General features: G+C 42.2%; 2 protein-coding genes and 1 long non-coding RNA gene across 11 annotated transcripts in view; 1 reads left to right on the top strand and 2 right to left on the bottom strand.

Annotated features, from left to right (window-relative positions):
• The window catches only part of LOC138742786 (leucine-rich repeat-containing protein 31-like), an 83,154-nt gene extending 71,982 nt beyond the window's left edge, over window positions 1-11,172 (top strand). For all 7 annotated transcript variants that reach the window (XM_069897717.1, XM_069897718.1, XM_069897720.1 and 4 more), the window contains 2 exons: window positions 1,460-1,627; window positions 10,429-11,172. In XM_069897717.1, coding sequence (XP_069753818.1) covers window positions 1,460-1,627; window positions 10,429-10,748 — 488 coding nt within the window. In that variant the 3' untranslated portion in view covers window positions 10,749-11,172. The remainder of the gene's footprint in view (window positions 1-1,459; window positions 1,628-10,428) is intronic.
• Window positions 6,303-12,695, bottom strand: LOC138742789 (uncharacterized). The gene is made up of 2 exons (XR_011344406.1): window positions 12,334-12,695; window positions 6,303-6,579 (listed from the first exon to the last, which is right to left on the bottom strand). It is a non-coding gene; the product is annotated as an uncharacterized lncRNA (long non-coding RNA).
• Window positions 12,696-15,621: 2,926 nt separating this feature from the next.
• Window positions 15,622-22,956, bottom strand: part of LOC138742787 (leucine-rich repeat and IQ domain-containing protein 4-like) — a 48,568-nt gene continuing 41,233 nt past the window's right edge. Inside the window, exons 5-6 of one of the 3 annotated variants that reach the window (XM_069897723.1) lie at window positions 18,220-18,416; window positions 15,622-15,772 (exon numbers count right to left, since the gene is read on the bottom strand). In XM_069897723.1, the coding sequence (XP_069753824.1) occupies window positions 15,644-15,772; window positions 18,220-18,416 (326 nt within the window). In that variant the 3' untranslated portion in view covers window positions 15,622-15,643. Of the gene's footprint in view, window positions 15,773-18,219; window positions 18,417-22,956 lie in introns of those variants that run through there. The other 2 variants (XM_069897724.1, XM_069897726.1) reach the window with 2 other exon arrangements.

Genomic DNA, 22,956 nt, shown 5'->3' with positions numbered 1-22,956 from the left:
GCTACTTTGCAATGTGGCATCTTGCCAAAGGCCTTGTTGATGTAAATGTTGATGATGTCAAGTACCTGTCCCTTGTCAGTTCTCTTGATGACCTCTTTATAGTAAAAGAAATTGTGAAGCATAATATCTGACTTAACCCAATCAGTGCCTGCTGATCCAAATGCTCCTAGTTCCTGTCCCTCAGAATCCCTTTCAGTAACTTGCATGCCACAGATGTCAGGCTTAACAGCTTGTATTCACTGACTTGTCTTTTCAGCCCTTAAATAAAGTGCCTCCATTGTTCTCATCTGTGCCAGGGCCTAATTGGCTCCCTGATTACCAAAATATCTAAGGATACACTTTGGTCAGGCGTGAGGGATTTATCTTTCTTAAGATGCTTCATTAATGTTAGTACCTTCTTTCCTGTATTCTGTGAATATGCTCAGAGATAGTGGACAGCACAATGAGCGTAGTGGTTAGTCCAATACTGTTACAGCGCCAGCGATCGGGACCGGATTTTGAATCCCGTGCTGTCTCTGAGGAGTTTAAGTTCTCCCCATGTCTGCACAGGTTTTTTCCAGGGCTCTGGTTTCCTCCCATTGTTTGAAACATACTGGGGGTGTAGGTCAATTGGGCGGCACATACTCGTGGGCCAAAATGGCCTGTTACCTTGCTGCATGTCTAAATTATTTAAGAAAAATCATTTGCCACAATTCCTCAGCTTCTGTGACTTTCTCTGATATAAACAAATGTGAAGAATTCATTTGAACAAAGATAGTTTAAAGTTGATATTGAGACTACGATAGGTTTTGAAACATTTCGACGAGAGGGAGACTAATGAGCAAGGGGATATGTCTACGAGTTAAGGCGCTGGACATTTAAAACTGAGGTGAAGGAAAATCTTCTCTCAAAGGATGGTGGATGTTTGAAATTCTCTCCTTGAGGGTAGTGTGGCTAGATTATCAGATGCATCAAAGGTGAAAATTGATGCATTTTGTAAGATTGAGGAATTGATGCTTACTGGCACACAAGAGGCCAGAATAGATCAGTTGTGGTCACATTGAACAAAAGAGCAGGCTTGAAGGGCCGAGTGGCCTTTTTTTATTTCTTGCACTGGGGATAGAATCGTAGCTTAAAATGCAGCTGCTATGTGGACAAGGGATCCTTTCCTCCAGCCCATCACCTCCCATGATCACCACTTCAGCAGTGCTTCTCAGTTGCAAAGCCCCTTTGGCCACCATGTGCTGGATGAGTGGAGGTACAGATCCAATATGATCTCTCCAATGTTTTCCTGCTGATTGTTTTTGTAACTTAATTCCACCTCTCTATGGATTAATGCAAAATATACAGGATGTGTTGGGTAATTAGTAAGTGATATGGGCTCATGGTTTGTAAGGGTCTGTTAATGTGCTGTATCTCTAAAGCAAAATTAAAATTAAATTAAATTAAAATGATTTAAAAATACATTGTTCTCTCACAGCTGACACACTCCCAAACTTGACAGACCTGGAGACCTTGGACTTGTCGTGGAATAAATGTCTTGGTGGAAATCTGGGAGTTCTTTTCCAGATGTTGGAAAATAAGACTGGCCTCCAAGTTCTCAAGCTATGTAGCTGCAACCTGACGGGCCAGGATTTGGCAACACTCGGTAATTATTCACCCTGAAGGAGTTGAAAATAGTCAAAGCAAATACTGACATGACTTATTGTTGTTTTGTGTGTACCATAGGCATTGCCATATCTGACCTCATAGACGGTGTGCACTTGTATTGAATGTTTAACAGAGGTAGGAATATACTCAGCATGGAAACAGACTTGTCAGAAGTCCCATCTGTCTGCATTTGGCCCATATTGCTCCAAACCTTTCTCAGCCATGCACCTGTCTAAATGTCTTTTTAAATGTTGCAATTGTATCCACTTCCATCACTTCCTTTATTTGCTTGCTCCATTCATCCACCACCCTCTTTAAATCTTTCCTGTCCTGCCTTGAATCTATTAATATTGCTATTTTTTTTTTGTGCCATTGCAATGTTTCTATAATAGCTGTACTATCCATATGCAGCACAGCTTGGTCTGAAGACTGCAAGAAAATGCTAAGAGTGGTAAACATGGCTCAGACCATCATGAAAACCAACCTCCTGTTCATTGACAAGACTTCCCACGTTCTTCCCAACTGCTAAAGCATTAAAGGTCTCATCCCACCCCAGATTCCATCTGCTCTTTTGCAGCCCAATTTTCCTTCTGGTCCCGATCCCTCTGCAAGCTTTGAAAGCCTTTCTTGCTGCCCACTACGCCTCCAGTGTTTGTGGCATCTGCAAATTTGCTGATACAGTTCAGCACATTATTATCCAGATCATTGACATAGAAGACAAACACTGTTGACCCCTGTGTTACGAGCCCAAAGGACCCCAAAACCCAGCGGCAATAGATATTCACCAAGTCAAGTAGTTTTTAAAACAAAAGTTATTTTTAATCAACTTTAAACATAAAAACAGAATCAAACTTTAACTTATCTCTATACTTAACTAACTCAAATTAACCCCCTTCTAATTCTAAGCGCATGTGTATGTAATGTGTGTGTAAATTTAAGAAAAGTTCTTTGGTTCAGAGTTCAATCTCACTTCTTTGTCGGGCACACCGGCATATAATTTCCTGGATTTTACCTTGATGAAGGGCTCAAGCCCAAAACATTGGTTATGTATTTTTATCTTTGCTATATAAAAGACACTGTTTGACCTGCTGTGTTTCCCCAGCATTGTGTTTTTACTTAATATAAATAAAAACATAAATCAGGGATATGTGGATTTGTTACACCCTAACGGCCCATGACCCGACATTATCCTATCTGTGGTCTTTTTTTCCCGGATTGGGATGGGATGGGGCTAGGCCGCGAGACAGAACGGTACACCCTATAACTGTTCACATATGAAGTTTAGGTAGTCTCCAAATCTTAAGGAAGATACTGTAACCATAAAACAATTACAGTACGGAAACAGGCCATCTTGGCCCCTCTAGTCCGCAGCGATTTAAGAGAACCCCACTAGTCCATAACCCTCCAATCCCCTCACATCCATGCACTTATCCAACCATCCCTTAAATGACATCATTGACCCTGCTGGAAACACCTCTTCCAGAAGGTCATTCCACTCAGCCACCACTCTCTGAGTGAAAAAGTTTCCCCTCATGTTACTTCTAAAGTTTTGCCCCTAACCCTTATCTTATGACCCCTCATTCCAATCTCACCTACCCTCAAGGGGAAGAGCCTATACACATCTACTCTGTTTATCCCCTTCATAATTTTAAATACCTCTTTCAAATCTCCCCTCAACCTTCTACGCTCCAATGAATAAAGACCCAGTCTACTCAATCTTTTTTTGGATTCTAAATACTGCAATCCAGGCAACATTTTAGTAAACCTCCTCTGCACCCTCTCCACCTTATTGATATCCTTCCTATAATTTGGGAACCAGAACTGCACAAAGTATTCCCAATTTGGCCTCACCAATGCCTTGAACAGTCTCAACATCACCTCCCAGCTCCTATATTCTATGCTTTGATTTATAAAGGCCAGCATACCAAAAGCCTTCTTTACCACCCTATCTACATGAGAAACCACTTTCAAAGAACAATGAACCGTTATTCCAAGATCTCCCTGTTCCTGTGCATTCTTCAATGTCCTTCCCTTCACTGCATATGTCGTTTTGATTATTTTTCCCAAAATGAAGCACTTCACACTTATCGATATTAAACGCCATCAGCCTTCTTTCAGCCCACTCATCTAAGCAGTCCAAATCCTTCTCCAGTCCCCGAAAGCCATCCTCACTATCCATAGCTCCCCTATTTTTGTATTGTCTGCATGTTTACTAACCCAATTTACCACTCCCATCATCAAAATCATTAAATTAAATGACAAACAACAAGGGACCCAACACTGATCCCTGAGGCACACTGCTAGTCACTGGCCTCCATCCTGACAGACAATTATCCACCATTGCCTCTTTGTTCATCCAAATTTAATTTAGGTATAGTTATTTGAGATAAAAATGTCTCTTTTATTATCATCTTTCAAATATTCAGATTTATATAACTGAATAAAATTGCTTAAAAGTTTTTATTAATTTCTTGAGGTTTATAGGAAATTAAATTTGAATCATTCTTAATTGCTACAATCGTTCACGAAACTTGTTCTGTCTTTAATTGCTAAAACTTTATGTGCTCTTTCACTTAATTCATAATACTTCTGTTTATTTCTCATAATCGTTTTCTCTGTTCTGTACGTCTATAAAGTATTATATGGAAGCTTTTTATTTATAAGATCAGTTACTTACCTCTGCAAATCTTTTTCTAAATTCGTTATTTATATCTCCAACTGTTCTAATTCTTTCATATAATCTTTTTTAATTTAAGAAATGTAACTAATAATTTGACCATTTATATATATACTCTCTCATTGGATCCCATAAAATAAACTTATTAGAAACCAAATGAGTTAGTTTTATAAAATAATTTTGTCTTCTAATAAATTCTCAAAAATCTTTCCTTTTTAATAACATATAGTTAAACCTCCATGTATGAACTGATTCTTGTCTATCTACCATTGTTATTGCCAACAAGAAGGGAGAATGATCTGATTAAATTCTTGACTTATATTCTTTTTGCTGTATTCTACCTTGAAGTTGTGCATTTATTAAAAATAAATCAATTCTAGAGTAAGAATCATGTCTACTAGAGTAAAAAGAGTAGTCCCTCTTTGACAGATTGTTATATTTTATATTGAAAATAGATATGTTTTAAAGGAGATAAATTGTGGCAGGTTTTAGTGCAGGTCACATACAAACACTTCAAAATAGATCTCATTTAAAATACTGGAGTACTGCTCAAGCTAGACTGTCCGGCTCCAAGTGCCCTTGCAAAGATTTTGAGGAGTGCTTATGGAGATTTCACTAATGGGTTTTTGTTCTGAAAGCAATAGATGAAAGAATTCTGAGGATTAGGTTCAGAGCCGCAGTCTGTCTGAGTGCAGGTTGCTGTTCTAAGAGGGTCATGTGGTTTTGAAAGCAGTGAGAGTTAAATAGGCTTTTCTCTTTGTGTGTGTGTGTGTGAGAGAGAGAGAGGGAGAATTCAGTTCTACGGTGCTACAGTTAGCAGCAGCAGTTGGGAATGGACAGGACAAGCTGACAAGCTTATGGAAGAACCCCATTTTGAAGACCAGTTGTGAGTGCTTAGTTCAGCCTGGTCAAAGCCCTTGTGTAGAAGAGGAGAGGACTGGCTGCCTAATGTCTTACCTGAAATGAAAGAAACAAAAAGGAACTCTGTGGTGACCTGAAAGAGGTTTCAGCAAGACACTGATGTGGCTGTTTAGAAGAAATTAGTTTGTGTCCAGAAAATAACAAATCTCTCTCTGAAAGGCGACAAGAACCTTCCTGAGTGGTAACCATTGGTGAACTTTATACATGTTGAATTCTGTGCACAGTATAAGAATTACCTACACCCAGTGAACTTGGAGGAATGAGAAGTGAGTTATGGATCATAAGATTATGGAAACAGAATTTTTGCAGTCCTCACAGACTCATGATGGACTGCTATTTGCAGAAAGAAACATACAACAGCAGCTTTGTTTCAAAAACAGTTTGCTGTCTGGAAGAGCATGTGATCTTTTCAGGCAGAGGCAAAATAGCTTTGCTCTCACAGTGGGAGGGAGTGAGAGAGAGGAGAGACAGAGACTTTGGTTCCAGAGGAACACACTGGCAAGCTTGGAAGACGGCCTGGTCAAAGGAGAGGACTGGCTGTCCGGTGTTTCCCTTGGAATAGGAGAATCAGAAAGGAACTCTGTGGTGACCTGAAGACCAACAAAAACCCTTCTGAGTGGTAACCATTTTCCTTTTAAGCACCAAAGCCTGATAAACTTTATTAATGCTAACTTCTGTGCATAGTATAAGAATTGCTTGCAACCAGTGAGATTGGACTGTGAACCAAATAATTTTTCTAAACTTATATATTAATTACATATACGTGCGCTTAGAATTAGAGGGGGGTTAAGTAGGTTAAGTAAGTCAATAAGTTAAGATAAGTTAAAGTTTGATTCTGTTTTCATGTTCAAAGATAATTAAAAACAACTTTTGTTTAAGTAACCCTTTGTATTGGTGCATATCTGTTGCTGCTGGGTTTTGGTGTCCTCTGGACTCATAACAATAAATTTCACAATTAATCATAATATATCTACCTGCAGGATCTGTAATTACATTTTGTATTTTAACCAGAAGTCTCTTATCTAATAAAATAGCTACTCCTCTTGATTTTGAATTAAATGAAGAAGCTGTAACATTTCCTTCTAAATCCGTTTTTAATTTCTGATGTTCATTTTCAATTCAGTGAGTTTCTTGCAAAAAAATTGTCTACCTTCATTTTCGTTATATGTGCCAATTTTTTTTCCTCTTCACTGGACTGTGGAGCCCATTAATATTAAAACTTAAAACAGTCATAACTTTACTCACTATATTTTTTATCATCCTTGTAAAACATCTTTCCTTCACCACTCTCAACTCCTTGGTTTTTCAATTCTTCTATAAATGTCGTGCAAAACCATTTCTCTCTCAAGAATCTAGATATAAAAGAAATTAAAGAAAGACAAATATAAAAGGATAAAATAAATAATTCCCCCCATTTAATATTGATACAATAATATACATAGCACTACCCCCTCCTCATTATGGTTAATGGCCAAGGCCACTAACACAAACATGAATCAGTAGATGTATGAGCATTTTCCTCTAGCTTTCCTGAATGCTTATTTTGACATCAAATTATATTTTTAAGACAAGTTTAATTAATTTTACTATATTTCAAGTAGAATCCTCAAACTCCTGTTTGCTGCACAGCCCTCTGTTCATTTTCTTGACAAATGTCTGGGAACACATCTGCATACTCTTGCGCAGATCCAGATTTGTAAAAAAACTTGTTCAGTCCTCCTTGTACAGAAACCTTAAGGATTATTGGATACTGTAAAATGAAATTATATCCTTTTTTTCCCCACTCAGTATTCTTCACCGGGTTGAATTATTCAACAAATCTAAATTTGCCAGCTCTAAATTTTTTTCTCTCACTTGATAGCAAAGAATCAAAATAGGTCATGGTCTTTGATGTCCTTACATGTCTAATCTTCCAAAAGTATCTGGGATCCAACATTAAAGACAGCTTGACCTTCATAAATCTAAGCACTGAGTTTGGAGTTTGGATATTATGGTAAAGTTGTATAAGACATTGGTGAGGCCAAATTTGGAGAATTGTGTGCAGTTTTGGTCACCTAATGACAGGAAAGAAATCAATAAGACAGAAAGAGTGCAGAGAGAAGGATGTTGCTCAGACCAGGAAATGAGTTACAGGGAAAGGTTAAACAGATTAGGGCTTTATTTCCTAGAGTGCAGAAGAATGAGGGAGATTTGATAGAGGCATTTAAGATTATGAGGGCGATAGAGTAAATGTCGGTGGGCTTTTTCCATTGAGGGTAGGAGGTGAGATACGAACCAAAGGACATGGGGGTTTTTCAAATGAGACTACAAAGTGGCCCTTTTTGCCCCTTGCTTTGGATGATTAACCTTTTGATTTCTTTTGTTTCTGCCTTCAATTAACACCCCTCTGCCTCCCCACATAGATTCCCATACCTTCACCATCTTCGTTTAAACCCTCCTCTTCCTGCGTTTGAGAGTATGAGCTATAAGCTGAACAACATGTTTTCTCTGTTGCCTCGGAGTGACAATAGAAACATGGAACATTAAAGCACAGAAACAGACCATTTGACCCTCCTAGTCAGTGCTGAACTATTATTTTGCCTAGTCCCACTGATCTGCACCCAGACCATAGCCCTCCATACTTTTCCCAGCTTTGTAACTGTCCAATTTTTCTTAAATGTTAAAATTGAGCCTGCATTCACTACTTCAGCTGGCAGCTCATTCCATACTCTCACCACTCTCTCTGTGAAGTTCCTTAAACTTCTCCCTTTTCCCCTCTGGTTTGTATCTTACCTACCCTCAGTGTAAAAAGCTTAGTTGCATTAACTCTATCTATACCCATCATACTTTTGCATACCTCTATTAAATCTCTCCTTATTCTTCTATGCTTTATTCTCTTAGTTTCTAAAATTACAAGAAGTATAGATAGGATATCGAGTCAGAATCCTTTTTTCCAGGATAAAAATATAGAACCATAGAACACTACAACAGAAAACAAGCCATTCGTCCCCTCTAGTCTCTGCCGACTATCATCTACCTAGCCCCACTGACCTACTCTCATTTCTTAACCCTCTGACTTCTATCCATGTACCTATCCGATTTACTCTTAAAACGTGATCGAGCCTGCATTAATTACATCAGATAGTAGCTCATTCCACACTCCCACCACCCTCTGAGTGAAAAACTTCCCCCTAATGTTCCCCCTAAACCTCACCCCCTTCAGCTAAAACTGACCTCGTATTTATCTCCCCCAATCTAAATGGAAAAAGCCTATTCTCACCCATTGTCTATACCTCTCATACTCTTGTAAATCTTATCAAATCGCCCTTTATTCTTTGCTCCAAGCAATGAAGTCCTTACATGTCTAATCTTTCCCTGTAACTCAACCTCTGAAGACCTAGCAACATTCTAGTAAATCTTCTCTGCATTCTTTCAATCTTATTGATATCCTTCCAGTAGTTGTTATGAGCCCAGAGGACCCCAAAATCCAGCAGTAATAGAAATTCACCAAGACAAATGGTTACTTAAACAAAAGTTGCTTTTAATTATCAGGATCAAACTTTAACTTATTACTATTAACTTAACCCCTTTCTAATTCTAAGCGCATGTGTATGTAATGTGTATATGTTCAGGAAAGTTCTTTGCTTTAATAGTCCAGTCATTCACTTCTTACTTCTCCAAATTCACCGGTATCAGGCAATTCTTATACCGTGCACAGAATTTAACATACATGATTCTTCACCAGGCTCTGATACTTAAAGTTAAATGGTTACTGCTCAGGAAGGTTCTTGTTGGTTTTAGAGAGATATTTGTTGCTTGTTGGACACACACAAACTGATTTCCTCCAATCAGTCACTTCAGTGTCTTGCCGAAGAAACTTGTCCCATCATGGGTCTTCCAAATGATAACCTCATCTTCTAGGACACCCCAGAATTCCTCATTTCCCTTATTTCAGGAGAAACGTTCTAGCCAGCCATTTCCTCTTGTAAGGACTACAAGAGTTTTCAACAGGCTGAACTCAGAACTCACAAACCCTCCCTTCAAAATGCGGTTTTCAATAAGCTGCCAACTTGCCACATTGCAGCCTCAAAAGCCACTGCAGAACTCTTTTTTTTCTCTCTCTAAAGGAGAAATCACCTGTCTGTTTTTCCTCTCTCTGCTTGTAAAAACCAAATTTCCTTGCAGGGCTCCAAACCCAATCCTTGAAAGATCTTATCAGCCTCTGCCTGTATATTGTTCCATTTGCACCTACTTCTGAAGTCCCTTCCAAAGCAGTTCCATTGTCCTTTGCAAAACCACTGGTTGTCTGAATGTCTGGCTTCAGCAAAACTCTTGCACCAGTATCTGTTTGTGAAGTGACTTACACTAAACCCCCACAATCTATCTCTTTTAAAAACATTTATATATAATATACTTCATAACATTATGAAAAGCTTTCTTTACAACCCTGTCCCCATGCGACACCACCAAACAGAGAAAATATTTAAGGTGAGAGGGAAAAAGTTGGAAGATTTAAAAGGCAAGTTTTTTCTACACAGGTAAAGTGCCTGGATGGGCTGCCAGGGGAGATGGTGGAAGCAGACAGGGAGAGAAATGATCATGGAGGGTCTGAGATCATGTGTAGGCAGATGCAATGAGTTCACATTGGCATTGTGCTTGGAACACCCGTGGACTAAAACTTGCTGTACTGTTCTAAAACTGGACGGCATGGATTTAGTGCAACTACAATCATGTTTAGAGGGGATTGAGGAAAAACTTCCCTATCCGGGGTTGTTGGGATCAGAAACCTGTTACCTGATGAGTTCTGGCAGAGGTGTTTTATTTTCCATTTCACTCTCTTGATGGCTTTCAGTAATCTTTTACAGTTTTCTGAAAATGTTTTGATTCTCTGGCGTTTCTCTGCTGCTTTATTTGCCTTTTCCTTCAATTTGATGCTCTACTTTTCTGCCACAAATGGTGTGCCTTCCTCTTTCCTATCAGCCTGTACCTTGGAATTTAAGATGTCTGTCAACTGTGTAGTGGATCAATTCCAGCAGAGTTGAGAACAAGTGTCCGGAATGGAGTGAAGCTCCATTCCTTTCACCTTCTAATCTAATCAAGTCATATGAAGTGTTGCAAGTCCTCCTCTGTCTCTTATGAAGGATTAGATATGTTGATCTTGAAACTCGTGAGGTGCAGGTCAAAGAAGATCAAACTCACTCCAGTGTTTGCTTTCTCCTTAGTGTCGCTCTCATCTATTGGACTTCTATCAAGCCTCAAAATGCTGCATTTAACATACAATAATACAGTTGATGACCAGTCATGGGTAACATTTTTCCAAGAAATTAATGGGCTGCAGGAGCTCTCTGAACTTGACATTGGCCTTATGCCATTAAGTCACCGAGATTGCAGCCCCTGGTTCACTGTTCTACTGTCCTGTCTCTCTCGGCTCCCCTCGCTCGTAGAATTGGGGATGCACCACTGGGTCATCACTGCTTCACAATGTGAGCTTCTGGATGCTTTCAACAAGCACAGTAAGCGGAGTATCCATTTCACTTATTAGTCTATTGGCTTTTGAAATAAACCTTTAAAAATGAACTATGGACATGAAATACATGCAAGTCGCAAGTAAGTTAAAAATTTGCTTTCATTGTTAATGCAATCCCCCTTCAGCTAAATTTCACATTATTCAGACCTAATGGTGATTCCAGTTCAATACATCCTTAGATCTTTATCTGTGAATTCAATTGAAGCCTGTAGATGAATTAATTGGCATGGTGACACTTGGTAAAAGGCTAAATATAGAGGATGCAAATACAGAGAAAATGTGGTTTGGATAAGATGGTAGCACAATATGGACCACTCTGAAAAGTCCTCTGAAACGAGGGAGTATGCAAGGGTTCCAAAAAGTAATGCGGTTTTTGTATCCCATTGCAGTTATCAAGATAATTGTGTATCATTTGCATTAAAAATGTTTGCTCAAGTAATGTTTCCTAATGGATTTTAGTTTTTTCATTTGTGTGATCTGGATCCCTTGCCAGCAAAAATGGTCATCCGACACAACTATGATAAAACAAACTGAATTATGACCTCACCACCCTTGCCCAATCTTGTTACATCCTGTTCAAAAAAAAACTTTTTCAGAAGTTACCGTCTGTATTTCAGTTAGTATTATTCATTGAGATGTATAGCAGGAATGGGCTTTTGGTGTACTATGCCAGCCTTTAGCCCAACTGCACTAACCTCATTTACTCAGATTTAAATCTGTATCTTTCTCCAGTTGAGTGCCTGTCTAAACAGCTCTTAAATGAGTGATGGTGTCCAATTTCCCCACCTGCTCTGAAAATAAATTGTTGGGGAAGTGGGGGGAGGTGCACACCTTTGGCTCCCTTCAAGACACCTTCCTCTCACCTAAGCCTACATCTGCTGGTTTTTCATCAATATTGAAATACCCAATTGTTACTCCCCAAGTCTTGCACCTTCATACTTCCCATCTAAATGCTCTTTTCTGTATGTTTGCAGATGAGACAAAGATTGGTTAAGATATAGACAGTGAAGAGAATTATCAAAGTCGTGTAAACTGTACTCAAGAAAAAGATGAATAGACAAAAGAGAGAACTGTGCAAAGAATGAAATGTAAACAAACTGCAAATGCAGGAAAAAAAAATGTTCAGTAACAAATGATGTACAAGGTGTTCCTGAACCTGGGGGCACCTAGATCACTGCTGATGGCAGCAGTGAGAACAGCGCGTGTGCTGGGTGGTGTGGGTCTTTGATGATTGTTGTTGCTCTCCTTTGGCAACGTTCCCTGTAGATGGTGGGGAGAATTTTGCTTGTGATTAATTTGGCTGTGTCCACAGCCTTTTGCAAGATTTTCTACTCAGAGGTATTGGTGCTCCCATACCAGACCGGGGTGCAGCCGGTCAGCACACTTTCCACTACACATCTGTAGAAGTTTTCAATTTCATAAAAAGCCTCCTCAAATTCCTGAGGAAGTAGAGATGCTGATGTGCATTCCTAACCAGGTTAACCATTCTTAACCTTCTTAACCAGGCCCTCAATATCTCTCAAAAGCCAAGGTTCCCTATACCTGTTTGCTTTACCTTCAATTCTTCAATATGCAAACTCTGTACTCTCATAAGTTTTACCTTTTGTGCAAAGGCCTCTCTTCTTCTTTTGGCTTGGCTTCGCGGACGAAGATTTATGGAGGGGGTAAAAGTCCATGTCAGCTGCAGGCTCGTTTGTGGCTGACAAGTCCGATGCGGGACAGGCAGACACGGTTGCAGCGGCTGCAGGGGAAAATTGGTTGGTTGGGGTTGGGTGTTGGGTTTTTCCTCCTTTGCCTTTTGTCAGTGAGGTGGGCTCTGCGGTCTTCTTCAAAGGAGGTTGCTGCCCGCCACTGTGAGGCGCCAAGATGCACGGTTTGAGGTGATATCAGCCCACTGGCGGTGGTCAATGTGGCAGGCACCAAGAGATTTCTTTAGGCAGTCCTTGTACCTCTTCTTTGGTGCACCTCTGTCACGGTGGCCAGTGGAGAGCTCGCCATATAACACGATCTTGGGAAGGCGATGGTCCTCCATTCTGGAGACGTGACCCATCCAGCGCAGCTGGATCTTCAGCAGCGTGGACTCGATGCTGTCGACCTCTGCCATCTCGAGTACTTCGACGTTAGGGATGAAAGCGCTCCAATGGATGTTGAGGATGGAGCGGAGATAACGCTGGTGGAAGCGTTCTAGGAGCCGTAGGTGATGCCGGTAGAGGACCCATGATTCGGAGCCGAACAGGAGTGTGGGTATGACAACGGCTCTGTATACGCTTATCTTTGTGAGGTTTTTCAGTTGGTTGTTTTTCCAGACTCTTTTGTGTAGTCTTCCAAAGGCCTCTCACCTTTGCAAAAAACAACCTGTCCCAATCCACACTTGTCAGATGCCCAGATCCTTTCTGATATCATCAAAATTGTTTGCTTCCCCAATTCAAAATCTCAACCTGAGGTCCAGGCCTATTCTTTTCTGGAATTATCTTGAAATGAATGGCAATATGATCACAAGATCCAAAGAGTTCATTCCCTAATCAGAGATCCAGTGTTGCCTTCTCTCTAGCTGTGATCTTTACATATTGATTAAGGAAACTTTCCTAAATATAACTGACAAACTCTATCCCATCCAGTCCTTTTATATTATAGGAGTCCCAGTTAATATGTGGAAAGTTAAAATCACCTACTTTCACAAAATTGTATTTCTTGCAACTGTCTGCTCTCTATCTAAAAATGTGCTCTTCCAATTTCTTCTGACTATTGGGTAGTCGCTAATAATTTTATTAATGTGGTCACCCCTTTCTCATTCCTCAGTTTCACCCATATTGCCTCAGAAGACAAGCCCTCCAGTGTGTCCTGTCTGAGCATTGCTGTGACATTTTTCCTGACGAGCATTGCCACCCCTCCTGTTTTATCCCTCCCTCTCTGTCACAACTAAAACAATGGAACTCTAGACACTGAGCTGCCAGTCCTGCCTCTCCTGCAACCATCTCCCTAATGACCACAATCTTAGAAATTCCACACGTTGATCGATGCTATAATCTCATTCACCTTTCCGACTGCATTCCTTGCCTTCCAAAAGATGCAACTCAGGTCACCGTTTCTCACCATGGTCAACCTTTTTCTCTTTGTCTGCAAACTGAACAATATCTTTTTCCACAACCACTCTACTCTGTTCTGGTTTCCACCTCCCTACAGTGTTAGGGCTTCTTATTAATTAACAGAAAGGTCTGCAGGTCCAGGTCCATTAGCTTTTTGAAAGAGGCCACAGAAGTCGGTAGGGTTGTATGCTTGGCTTTATTGGCAAGTTATTGAATATAAAACTAAGGAAGTCATGTTGCAGCTCTATCAAACTTTGGTTGGGTCACACTTGGAGCACTGCAATTCCAGTTCCCCCATGATAGGAAGGATGTGGAGGCTTTGAAAAGGGTACAAAAGATGAATGTTGCTTTGTTTAGAGGATATGAGGGTTTGACAACCTTGGGTTGTTTTACCTGAAGCAAAGCAGGCTGAGGGGTGACCTGAATGAGGGCATAAAATGATGAGATAGCCTGCCACATCCTAGAGGACATGTTTAAGGTTGGGGAAGGGGGTGATGGTGGAGTTTAAGGGCAATGTATGATGCAAATATTTTACATGGAGTAGTGGGTGCATGGAATGGGCTGCCGGGGTACTGGTGGAAGCAGATCTGAGAGTCATGATTAAGCGGCTTCAAGATGGATACATGAAGGGGTAGAGGAAGATCTATCAGGTACAAACAGCAGAGGTTTTTGCTTGATTTGGGATTGATCTTGTGCTGTACTGTTCTATGTCCATCTCGATTTGAAAATCTCCATTTCCTTTACTTAAACACATTCAGGAAAATTTGAGTAATGGAGCATATCATTTTTCATTTCTTTACTCAATATTGCCTACACTGTGCCCTACCCATTTCCAGGTTACTGTATCCTCTCTGAAACCCCTGTGAACAGCCAGGTTTGTTGAGCTGCTGGCCCTGTCCTTTATTGATAACTAGGCTCTTTCACTCATATTTTCATTTTCTTATCTGAGATATTATTGGCTGGCCTCCTAATTCTACTCATTGATCCATGCCTAAAGACGAATGGAATAGGAGCAGCCCTTCATGTTTCTCTCTTACTCAGTAAGATGGCTGATCTTTTAGCTCAGCACTATTTCATCAGCCAACTCTGCATCCCTTGGTTCCCTTAATATTTAAATCATTGATGCCTAATCCACTTCAACCCTCTTGGAAAGTAAATTTTAAACTCCATTACCTTCTGGTTACTGAAAAGTTCAAAGGTCTTCATGATTGCAAGAGTTGCACATGAAACTGAAAGTTGTGGAATCATCACTACTGAGTGATAAAGGTCAGTGATGGAGATGAAGATGGCCCAATGATCCTCTCTGACGAATATTGCTGTCAAATGTGGCCCTGGTGGGGCTGACATCTGACAGACTGGGCATTAGAGCAGGAGATTGATGAGGCAATGCTGTTTGATGATATAACAAGCTATTTGCACACAAGGAATTCCTTCCTCATTTAGTGTTTGCTCTGTGATGCCCTTACCTGTTTTTTTTTCTCTGGCTTCGATAAAAGGTTTATTGATCTGAAAACTGATTGGTTGATTGAGCGACCAAAACCAATTTTAGTCTGGTTAGCCACAATGCAAGATTTACTAATGCTGTTCCTCTAAACTTCCGAGTGAAATTCAGTCCACTTGGCCAAATACTGCAAGTTCTCATCCTCTTCTTCCAATGCCAGGCTTAGCACACATTAGCGGTGTGAAGTGAACTTTGTCCTAAAGGTATAGTAAAAATCAGATGATGACAAACTTGAGCCTAACTCCATTTTTTTTTCCAAATACCATCAATTAAAGAATGTCAGCTCTACTTTGAAGTGATCTGATTTCAGTTTCTGGGATTTATTACTTTGTCTTTCCTTTCTTTACATTCTTTTTCTTGTCCCTTTTCCCTTTTTTTTCTGCCTTTGGGAACAACTTTTTAAAAAGACAGAGTTCTTTTCGCACCAGTAAGCCACGCCACCAGGCTTGGATCTGTTGAAAGAATGGAAACAGAATTAAAGTGATTTTCTGATTAGGCATAATCAAGTTCATGCTTATTATCATCTGATTGCACATGTACTACCTGAAGAAAAAGCATCTCTCTGGATCATGGTACACACACAATAGATAGCATATAGTAATTACATCTGTAAACCAAGATATAATTTAAAATAAATATATAAATACTATATATGCCTTTGTATAGGATGACTTTGTATAGTACTATCCCAGATATTCCACTAAAATGTTGGTTTTGAATAATACCCTTTTAATAAGACCCAAATCAGGCACTTACTGCTGACCAGTGGATGCAGTTAAAACCAACTTGCAATATTTTAATAACAAATTATTCTTTAAAGTTTAAATTTTATTTGGATATTTTAAAATAAATCTGTCAGCTCCTATAACTGGCCGTTTAAAGTCTGTACAGAGTCTACGGCTGTTGGAATGGGTGGATGGACCCTGTGGAGGAGCACTGAGATTTCACAAATAACTATTAGGCCGTGCATGAGATTCGGGAAGATGGTGGCGGTGTTGCAGTTTTGTCATCAAGGTAAGAATTGTATACCTTTTGTATTGGACGACCCAGTTTTTAAGGTGAAATTTTTATGTTTCACAAATTGTCCTATGCATGGCTTATACAGTATTTTGGGATGATTAACTTGGTTACAGGATACTGTTGATCAATCTCACAGCCTTCAAGAAGAAGCTATTTCCCAGCCTAGCAGTCCTAATTTTGATGCCCCTTGTACCTTGTCGTGCATCAAAGATACTCTGTGCTGGATGGAAAGAGTCCTACTTTTCACCCTTTATCTAATAAGAAATTCAATCATATCTTTAGCAAGAAGATACCTAACTATGAGATCATTCATTCATTTATTTGTGTCATTACACAGTATCGGATCTAAAACAGCATGTTCCTTGTCGGTTCGGTAACGTGCTGTTCAAAAAAGATAGTATGAATGGCATTCTATGAACTCCTCAAAACGGCTTCGATTAACTTTATTCATCCAATTGATGTGCATGTTCAAGTCCCCCATGACAGCTACCATTACATTTTTACATCTATCAGATATTTCTTGGTTTGTTACCTAGGCTGCTATAATGTGACTATTGGATGGCCTTAGACTACTCCCACTTATTATTTGGTTCCCCTTATTCATAGCCTCTACCCAGGTCTATTCAACAATCTACTCTTCTGTCTTCTCTCATTATTGCCCTCCTCTCATCCTTTCTGCCTAACTTTCGAGATCACCTGATACCCCTAGATATTTAGTTCCCAATCATCTCCACTCTGCAACCACTATTTTGTAATGGCCACTTTGTACTGATTAATGCCACAAAATGTACTGACCTTGTTCAGAATATTGGGCACATTCCGATAAAGTGCGCTTACACTCATTGTCCTTTTAGAATCTCAATCTTTTTGTATTTTGCATTTGACTTTCCTGTCCTCCATTTTTATTGTATTTTTCTAACTTTTGCTTTGGTCTCTACATTTCAGTCCTGCCCAGGTAGAGACCATAACATCAACAAGCCTCCTTGCTAGAATATTGGTCCCCTCTCCAGTTCACGTACAACCTATCCCTCTCGTGCAGATCACCGCTGCCCCTGAAGAGATCCCAATGATGCAAGAACCGGAATCCTTGCCCTCTGCACCAGCTCCTCAGCCATACATTCATCTGACTCATATTTTTATCACTAGTATTAATCATCGCAGTGAATCTGTTTCTCATATAACAATTACAGCACGGAAAAAGGCCATTTTGGCCATTCGCACCAAACTAAGTCCTCTCCTCTAGTCCCACCTACCTGCACCCTGCCTATAACCCTCCGTCCCCCTCCCATCCATATACCTATCCAATTTTTCCTTAAAAGACAAAATTGACCTTGCCACCACTACTTCTCCCAGAAGCTCATTCCACACAGCCACCGCTCTCTTGAGAAAAGAAATTCCCCCTCATGTTACTTCTAAACTTTTGCCCCTTAATTGTTACATCATGACCTCTTGTTTCAATCTCTCCTACTCTCAAATTAAAAAGCTTATCCACATCAACTCTATCTATCCCCCTCATAATCTTAAATATCAAATCCCCTCTCAACCTTCGACGCTCCAAAGAATAAAGATCTAATTTGCTCAATCTTTGTAATCTAGATGCTGAAACCCAGGTAACATTTTTGTAAATCTCTGCACCCTCTCAATTTTGTTGATATCTTTTCTATAATTTGGTGACCAGAACTGCACACGGTACTCTAAATTTGGCCTCACCAATGCCTTGAACAGTCTCAACATAACTTCTCAACTCCTGTATTCTATGCTTTGATTTATAAAGGCCAGCATGCCAAAAGTCTTTTCCACCACCCTATTTACATGAGATTCTACCTTCTTTAAGATTATAGCAAATGAGCTGTACAACCTGGTTGTTTTACAGTTTTACCTTGGTGGCATTAAGATGTTGGGTTTTCTTTGTCTGTAGATACTGGAATATGGCAGAAACTCCCTGAAGGCAAATTTCATCCAATGGCTTTTCCAATGGATTACTCTCCAGAGATAGAATTTCCAGTTTTTGCAATTGATCCAAGTTTGCTGGGAGAAGAGATATTTGATTACAGTTCATGAGAAGCTTCTGTAGCCCTGTGGGAACACATCAAACAGTATTAAAAGCACATAATCTTTGTGTTTTCTAGGAGACCCTATCATGAGGTACCATTTTCTAGCCCTCTGCAGTGTTGATTGAATGCATGATTTCAATACAATAAAACCCCTGGTATCTGGCACCTATGAGGATTGTTAGATGCTGGATAAATGAATTTTCCGGTTGCTTGAGATTGCATGTTGTGTGGATTAACAAACTAACAGCAAGGTGTGCCAGTTTTCAACTGTATTTTTTACCTATTTATTTTCTGTGAATTTTTTGTCAGTTGCTTGAAGTTGCCAGATACTCTATTAGACAAAATTTAATACACAATATTAAATTGAAAGAAGCACGCAACCCAATGGCTTACCAAGAAAAAGACTGGGTCTGGAAAAGGAATATGAATGTTGTAAAAGACATAGGCCACCTAATAATGTCAGACAGAATGTAAATCAGGAAATGAGGTGCATGTAAGATCGATGATTCTAATCATCATATAATGCAGACAAATCACATTGACAAGGTTTACCTTGCAGATGAATTTATAGTGTGTAGTTGGAATGTCTTTTTAGCAATATGTGCAAGAACTAACAAGGATTAGGCTATTTTAGATCTTGAATTATGTAACGAAGCAGAATTCTGAAGGGTCTCGGGCACTGAAGGATTCCTGATTGTGTCATAGGTTAGATCTGGAGCTCGGGCATCTGTTGAATCGAACAGGATTCTGTGGAGCTGCAGAAGCACTGGAGGCAAACCCATGGACATTCAGTGACTCTGAAGGACTCTTACTGTAAGGAGCACGAAGCGACACTAAAGGCAACGTAAGGCAGACAGAATGCAATTTTGTGCAATATTACATGACAATAAGGGATTCATGTATTCATTAATGATTCTGAAAAGAAGAAAATTTAAGGTTAAAATTCAGTTTGAGGATGAAACACTTATATCTGAAACTGTTATTAATTCAGGCCAGTTTCAATGGAATAAGTACAGAGTTAACTACGGTAAATAGATGAAAAGGACTGATCAACTGTGGGAGACACCTGTGGCACAGCTATCAGAGCCTGAGACTGCTAGTGATTTGGGTTCTAATCCTGATCTTCAGTGATATCTTTGTGGAGTTTGTATGTTCACTTGTGATGGTGTTTTTTTTTTGGCAATTTAAATCTCATGGTTCCAGCCCCCGCCCCCCCCCCCCCCCCATCCAAAAGGATGATAGATTAATTGGCTGTTACAAGTTGCTCCGAGTGTGCAGGTGATTGGGAGAATCAATGGAGGAGTGGGGGTGGGGGGGGGGGTTGATGGGAATGTGGGACGAAATGTGGTGGGGACTTTGAGTAACAAGCTTGCATTTGGAAAGGCAAGTAAAAGACAAGTGATTGGGGATAGTCAGCTTGGTTTGTGCGTGGGAAATCAAATCTCACAAACTTGAGGTGTCCAAGTAGATCGATGAAGACAGGGTGGTATATGTTGTGCATACAGACTTTATCGAGGCCTTTGACAAGGTTAGACTGGAAGGTCAGATCACATGGGATCCAAGGTGAACTGACCAAATAGATTCAGAATTGATTTGATGGTAGGGGAGGGCTGTTACTAAGATTGGACATCTGTGACCAGTGTGTATTGCAGGCATCAGTGCTGGGTCCACTGTTGTTTGTCATCTAAGTCAGTCATATATACTAAGTAACAAGAGTAATCCAGATTAAAAGTATAGATAACAATGTAGTTTGCATGATTAGTAAGTTAGTGGATAGTCCAGGCAGAGAGTTGGAGGTGGCGGCCCCAGTCCGGGCACAGGGAGAGCAGCAGCGGCCCCGGCCCCGGTCCGGGCGAAGGGTAGGCGGCGGCGGCCCCGATCCGGGCAGGAGCAAGGGGGAGACGGCGGCCCCGGCCTCGGTCGAGTGAGGCAGGCGGCGGCCCCAGTCCGGGCACAGGGAGAGCAGCAGCGGCCCCGGCCCCGGTCCGGGCGAAGGGTAGACGGCGGCGGCCCCGATATGGGCAGGAGCAAGGGGGAGACGGCGGCCCCGGCCTCGGTCGAGTGAGGCAGGTGGAGGCCCCGATACGGGCAGAGAGTTGGAGGCGGCGGCCCCAGTCCGGGCACAGGGAGAGCAGCAGCGGCCCCGGCCCCGATACGGGCGAAGGGTAGGCGGTGGCGGCCCCGATCCGGGCAGGAGCAAGGGGGAGACGGCGGCCCCGGCCTCGGTCGAGTGGGACAGGCGGAGGCCCCGATCTGGGCAGAGAGTGGGAGGCGGCGGCCCCAGTCCAGGCACAGGGTGAGCTGCGGCGGCCTCGGCCCCGGTCCGGGCAGTATGGACCGACCTAGGAGGGGAGGCAGGCCCCTCCAGCCCGGGTAAGAAACCTGCATAGGAGAAGGCCACTCCGATATAAAACCTACGACCCAAGGACCTCGCTGCCACGTCCCAGCTTGCTCGGCCACGGCACACGAACCATGGGTGTAAAGGGTGGGGCCAGTACTGCGCGCACTGCACTCCACCTAAAAGCTCCTTTGCGCAGTCCCGAGGACAAGTCCACGTCCTCCCCCTCCACGTCCTCCCCCTCCACGTCCTCCCCCTCAAAAGATGCTCACAAACTCAAGCTAGCATGCTGGAACATCAGAACCATGCTAGACAAGGCTGACAGCCACCGACCTGAACGTCGGTCTGCCATCATTGCACATGAACTCCTCAGACTTGACATCGACATAGCCGCTCTCAGTGAAGTCCGCCTGGCAGATGTAGGCAGCCTCCAAGAACGCGGCGCGGGCTACACACTCTACTGGTCTGGCAAGCCTTCGGATGAACGACGCCTATCTGGTGTAGGCTTCATGGTCAAGAGCTTCATTGCCTCCAAACTCGAAAACCTTCCGACAGGCCTCTCGGACCGAATCATGTCCATGCGACTCCCCCTTCAAAACAAGCGTCACAACACCCTAATCAGTGTCTATGCTCCAACCCTCCAGGCGGAACCAGCAGAAAAGGACAAGTTCTACACCGACCTGCGCAACCTCATCCAACGCACCCCTACAGCCGACAAGGTTGTCATCCTGGGCGACTTCAACGCTCGTGTCGGCAAAGACTCAGAAACCTGGCCAGGAATCCTGGGCAAGCATGGCGTCGGCAAGTGCAACGACAATGGGCGCCTCCTGTTGGAGCTCTGCGCAGAACAGCGGCTTTTCATTACAAACACCCTTTTTCAGCAGAGGGACAGCCTTAAGACCACCTGGTTGCATCCCCGATCCAAACACTGGCAACATCCTGTTGCGAGAAAGTGACAAACGAGATGTGCTCCACACCAGGGTCATGCCCAGCGCGGAATGCCACACTGACCACCGGCTGGTTCGCTGCAAGCTCAACCTTCACTTCAAGCCAAAGCCCAGGAACAATAAAGCCCCCAGAAAGAGGTTCAATGTTGGAAACCTGCAGTCAGACGAAGCGAGAGGAAACTTCCAGGCAAACCTCAAAGCAAAGCTCGACGATGCAACCCGCCTCACGGACCCGTCCCCTGAAACCCTCTGGGATCAGTTGAAGACTACCATACTGCAATTCACTGAAGAGGTACTGGGCTTCTCCTCCAGGAAAAACAAGGATTGGTTTGACGAAAACAGCCAGGAAATCCAGGAGCTGCTGGCAAAGAAGCGAGCTGCCCACCAGGCTCACCTTACAAAGCCGTCCTGTCCAGAGAAGAAACAAGCCTTCCGTCGCGCATGCAGCCATCTTCAGCGCAAACTCCGGGAGATCCAAAATGAGTGGTGGACTAGCCTCGCCAAACGAACCCAGCTCAGCGCGGACATTGGCGACTTCAGGGGTTTCTACGAGGCTCTAAAGGCTGTGTACGGCCCCTCACCCCAAGTCCAAAGCCCGCTGCGCAGCTCAGACGGCAAAGTCCTCCTCAGCGACAAGATCTCCATCCTCAACCGATGGTCAGAACACTTCCAATCTCTTTTCAATGCCAACCGCTCAGTCCAAGATCCCGCCCTGCTCCAGCTCCCTCAACAGCCCCTAAGGCTAGAGCTGGATGAGGTTCTCACCCTGGATGAGACATATAAGGCAATCGAACAACTGAAAAGTGGCAAAGCAGCAGGTATGGATGGAATCCCCCCAGAGGTCTGGAAGGCTGGCGGCAAAACTCTGCATGCCAAACTGCATGAGTTTTTCAAGCTTTGTTGGGACCAAGGAAAACTGCCTCAGGATCTTCATGATGCCACCATCATCACCCTGTACAAAAACAAAGGCGAGAAATCAGACTGCTCAAACTACAGGGGAATCACGTTGCTCTCCATTGCAGGCAAAATCTTCGCTAGGATTCTACTAAATAGAATAATACCTAGTGTCGTCGAGAATATTCTCCCAGAATCACAGTGCGGCTTTCGCGCAAACAGAGGAACTACTGACATGGTCTTTGCCCTCAGACAGCTCCAAGAAAAGTGCAGAGAACAAAACAAAGGACTCTACATCACCTTTGTTGACCTCACCAAAGCCTTCGACACCGTGAGCAGGAAAGGGCTTTGGCAAATACTAGAGCGCATCGGATGTCCCCCAA

Source organism: Narcine bancroftii, chromosome 9 (genome assembly GCF_036971445.1).
Source record: "Narcine bancroftii isolate sNarBan1 chromosome 9, sNarBan1.hap1, whole genome shotgun sequence".
In the NCBI taxonomy this organism is placed as follows: domain Eukaryota; kingdom Metazoa; phylum Chordata; class Chondrichthyes; order Torpediniformes; family Narcinidae; genus Narcine; species Narcine bancroftii.
The sequence above is the reverse complement of the archived record's forward strand: the minus strand, read 5'-3'. Positions and strand labels throughout refer to the sequence as shown.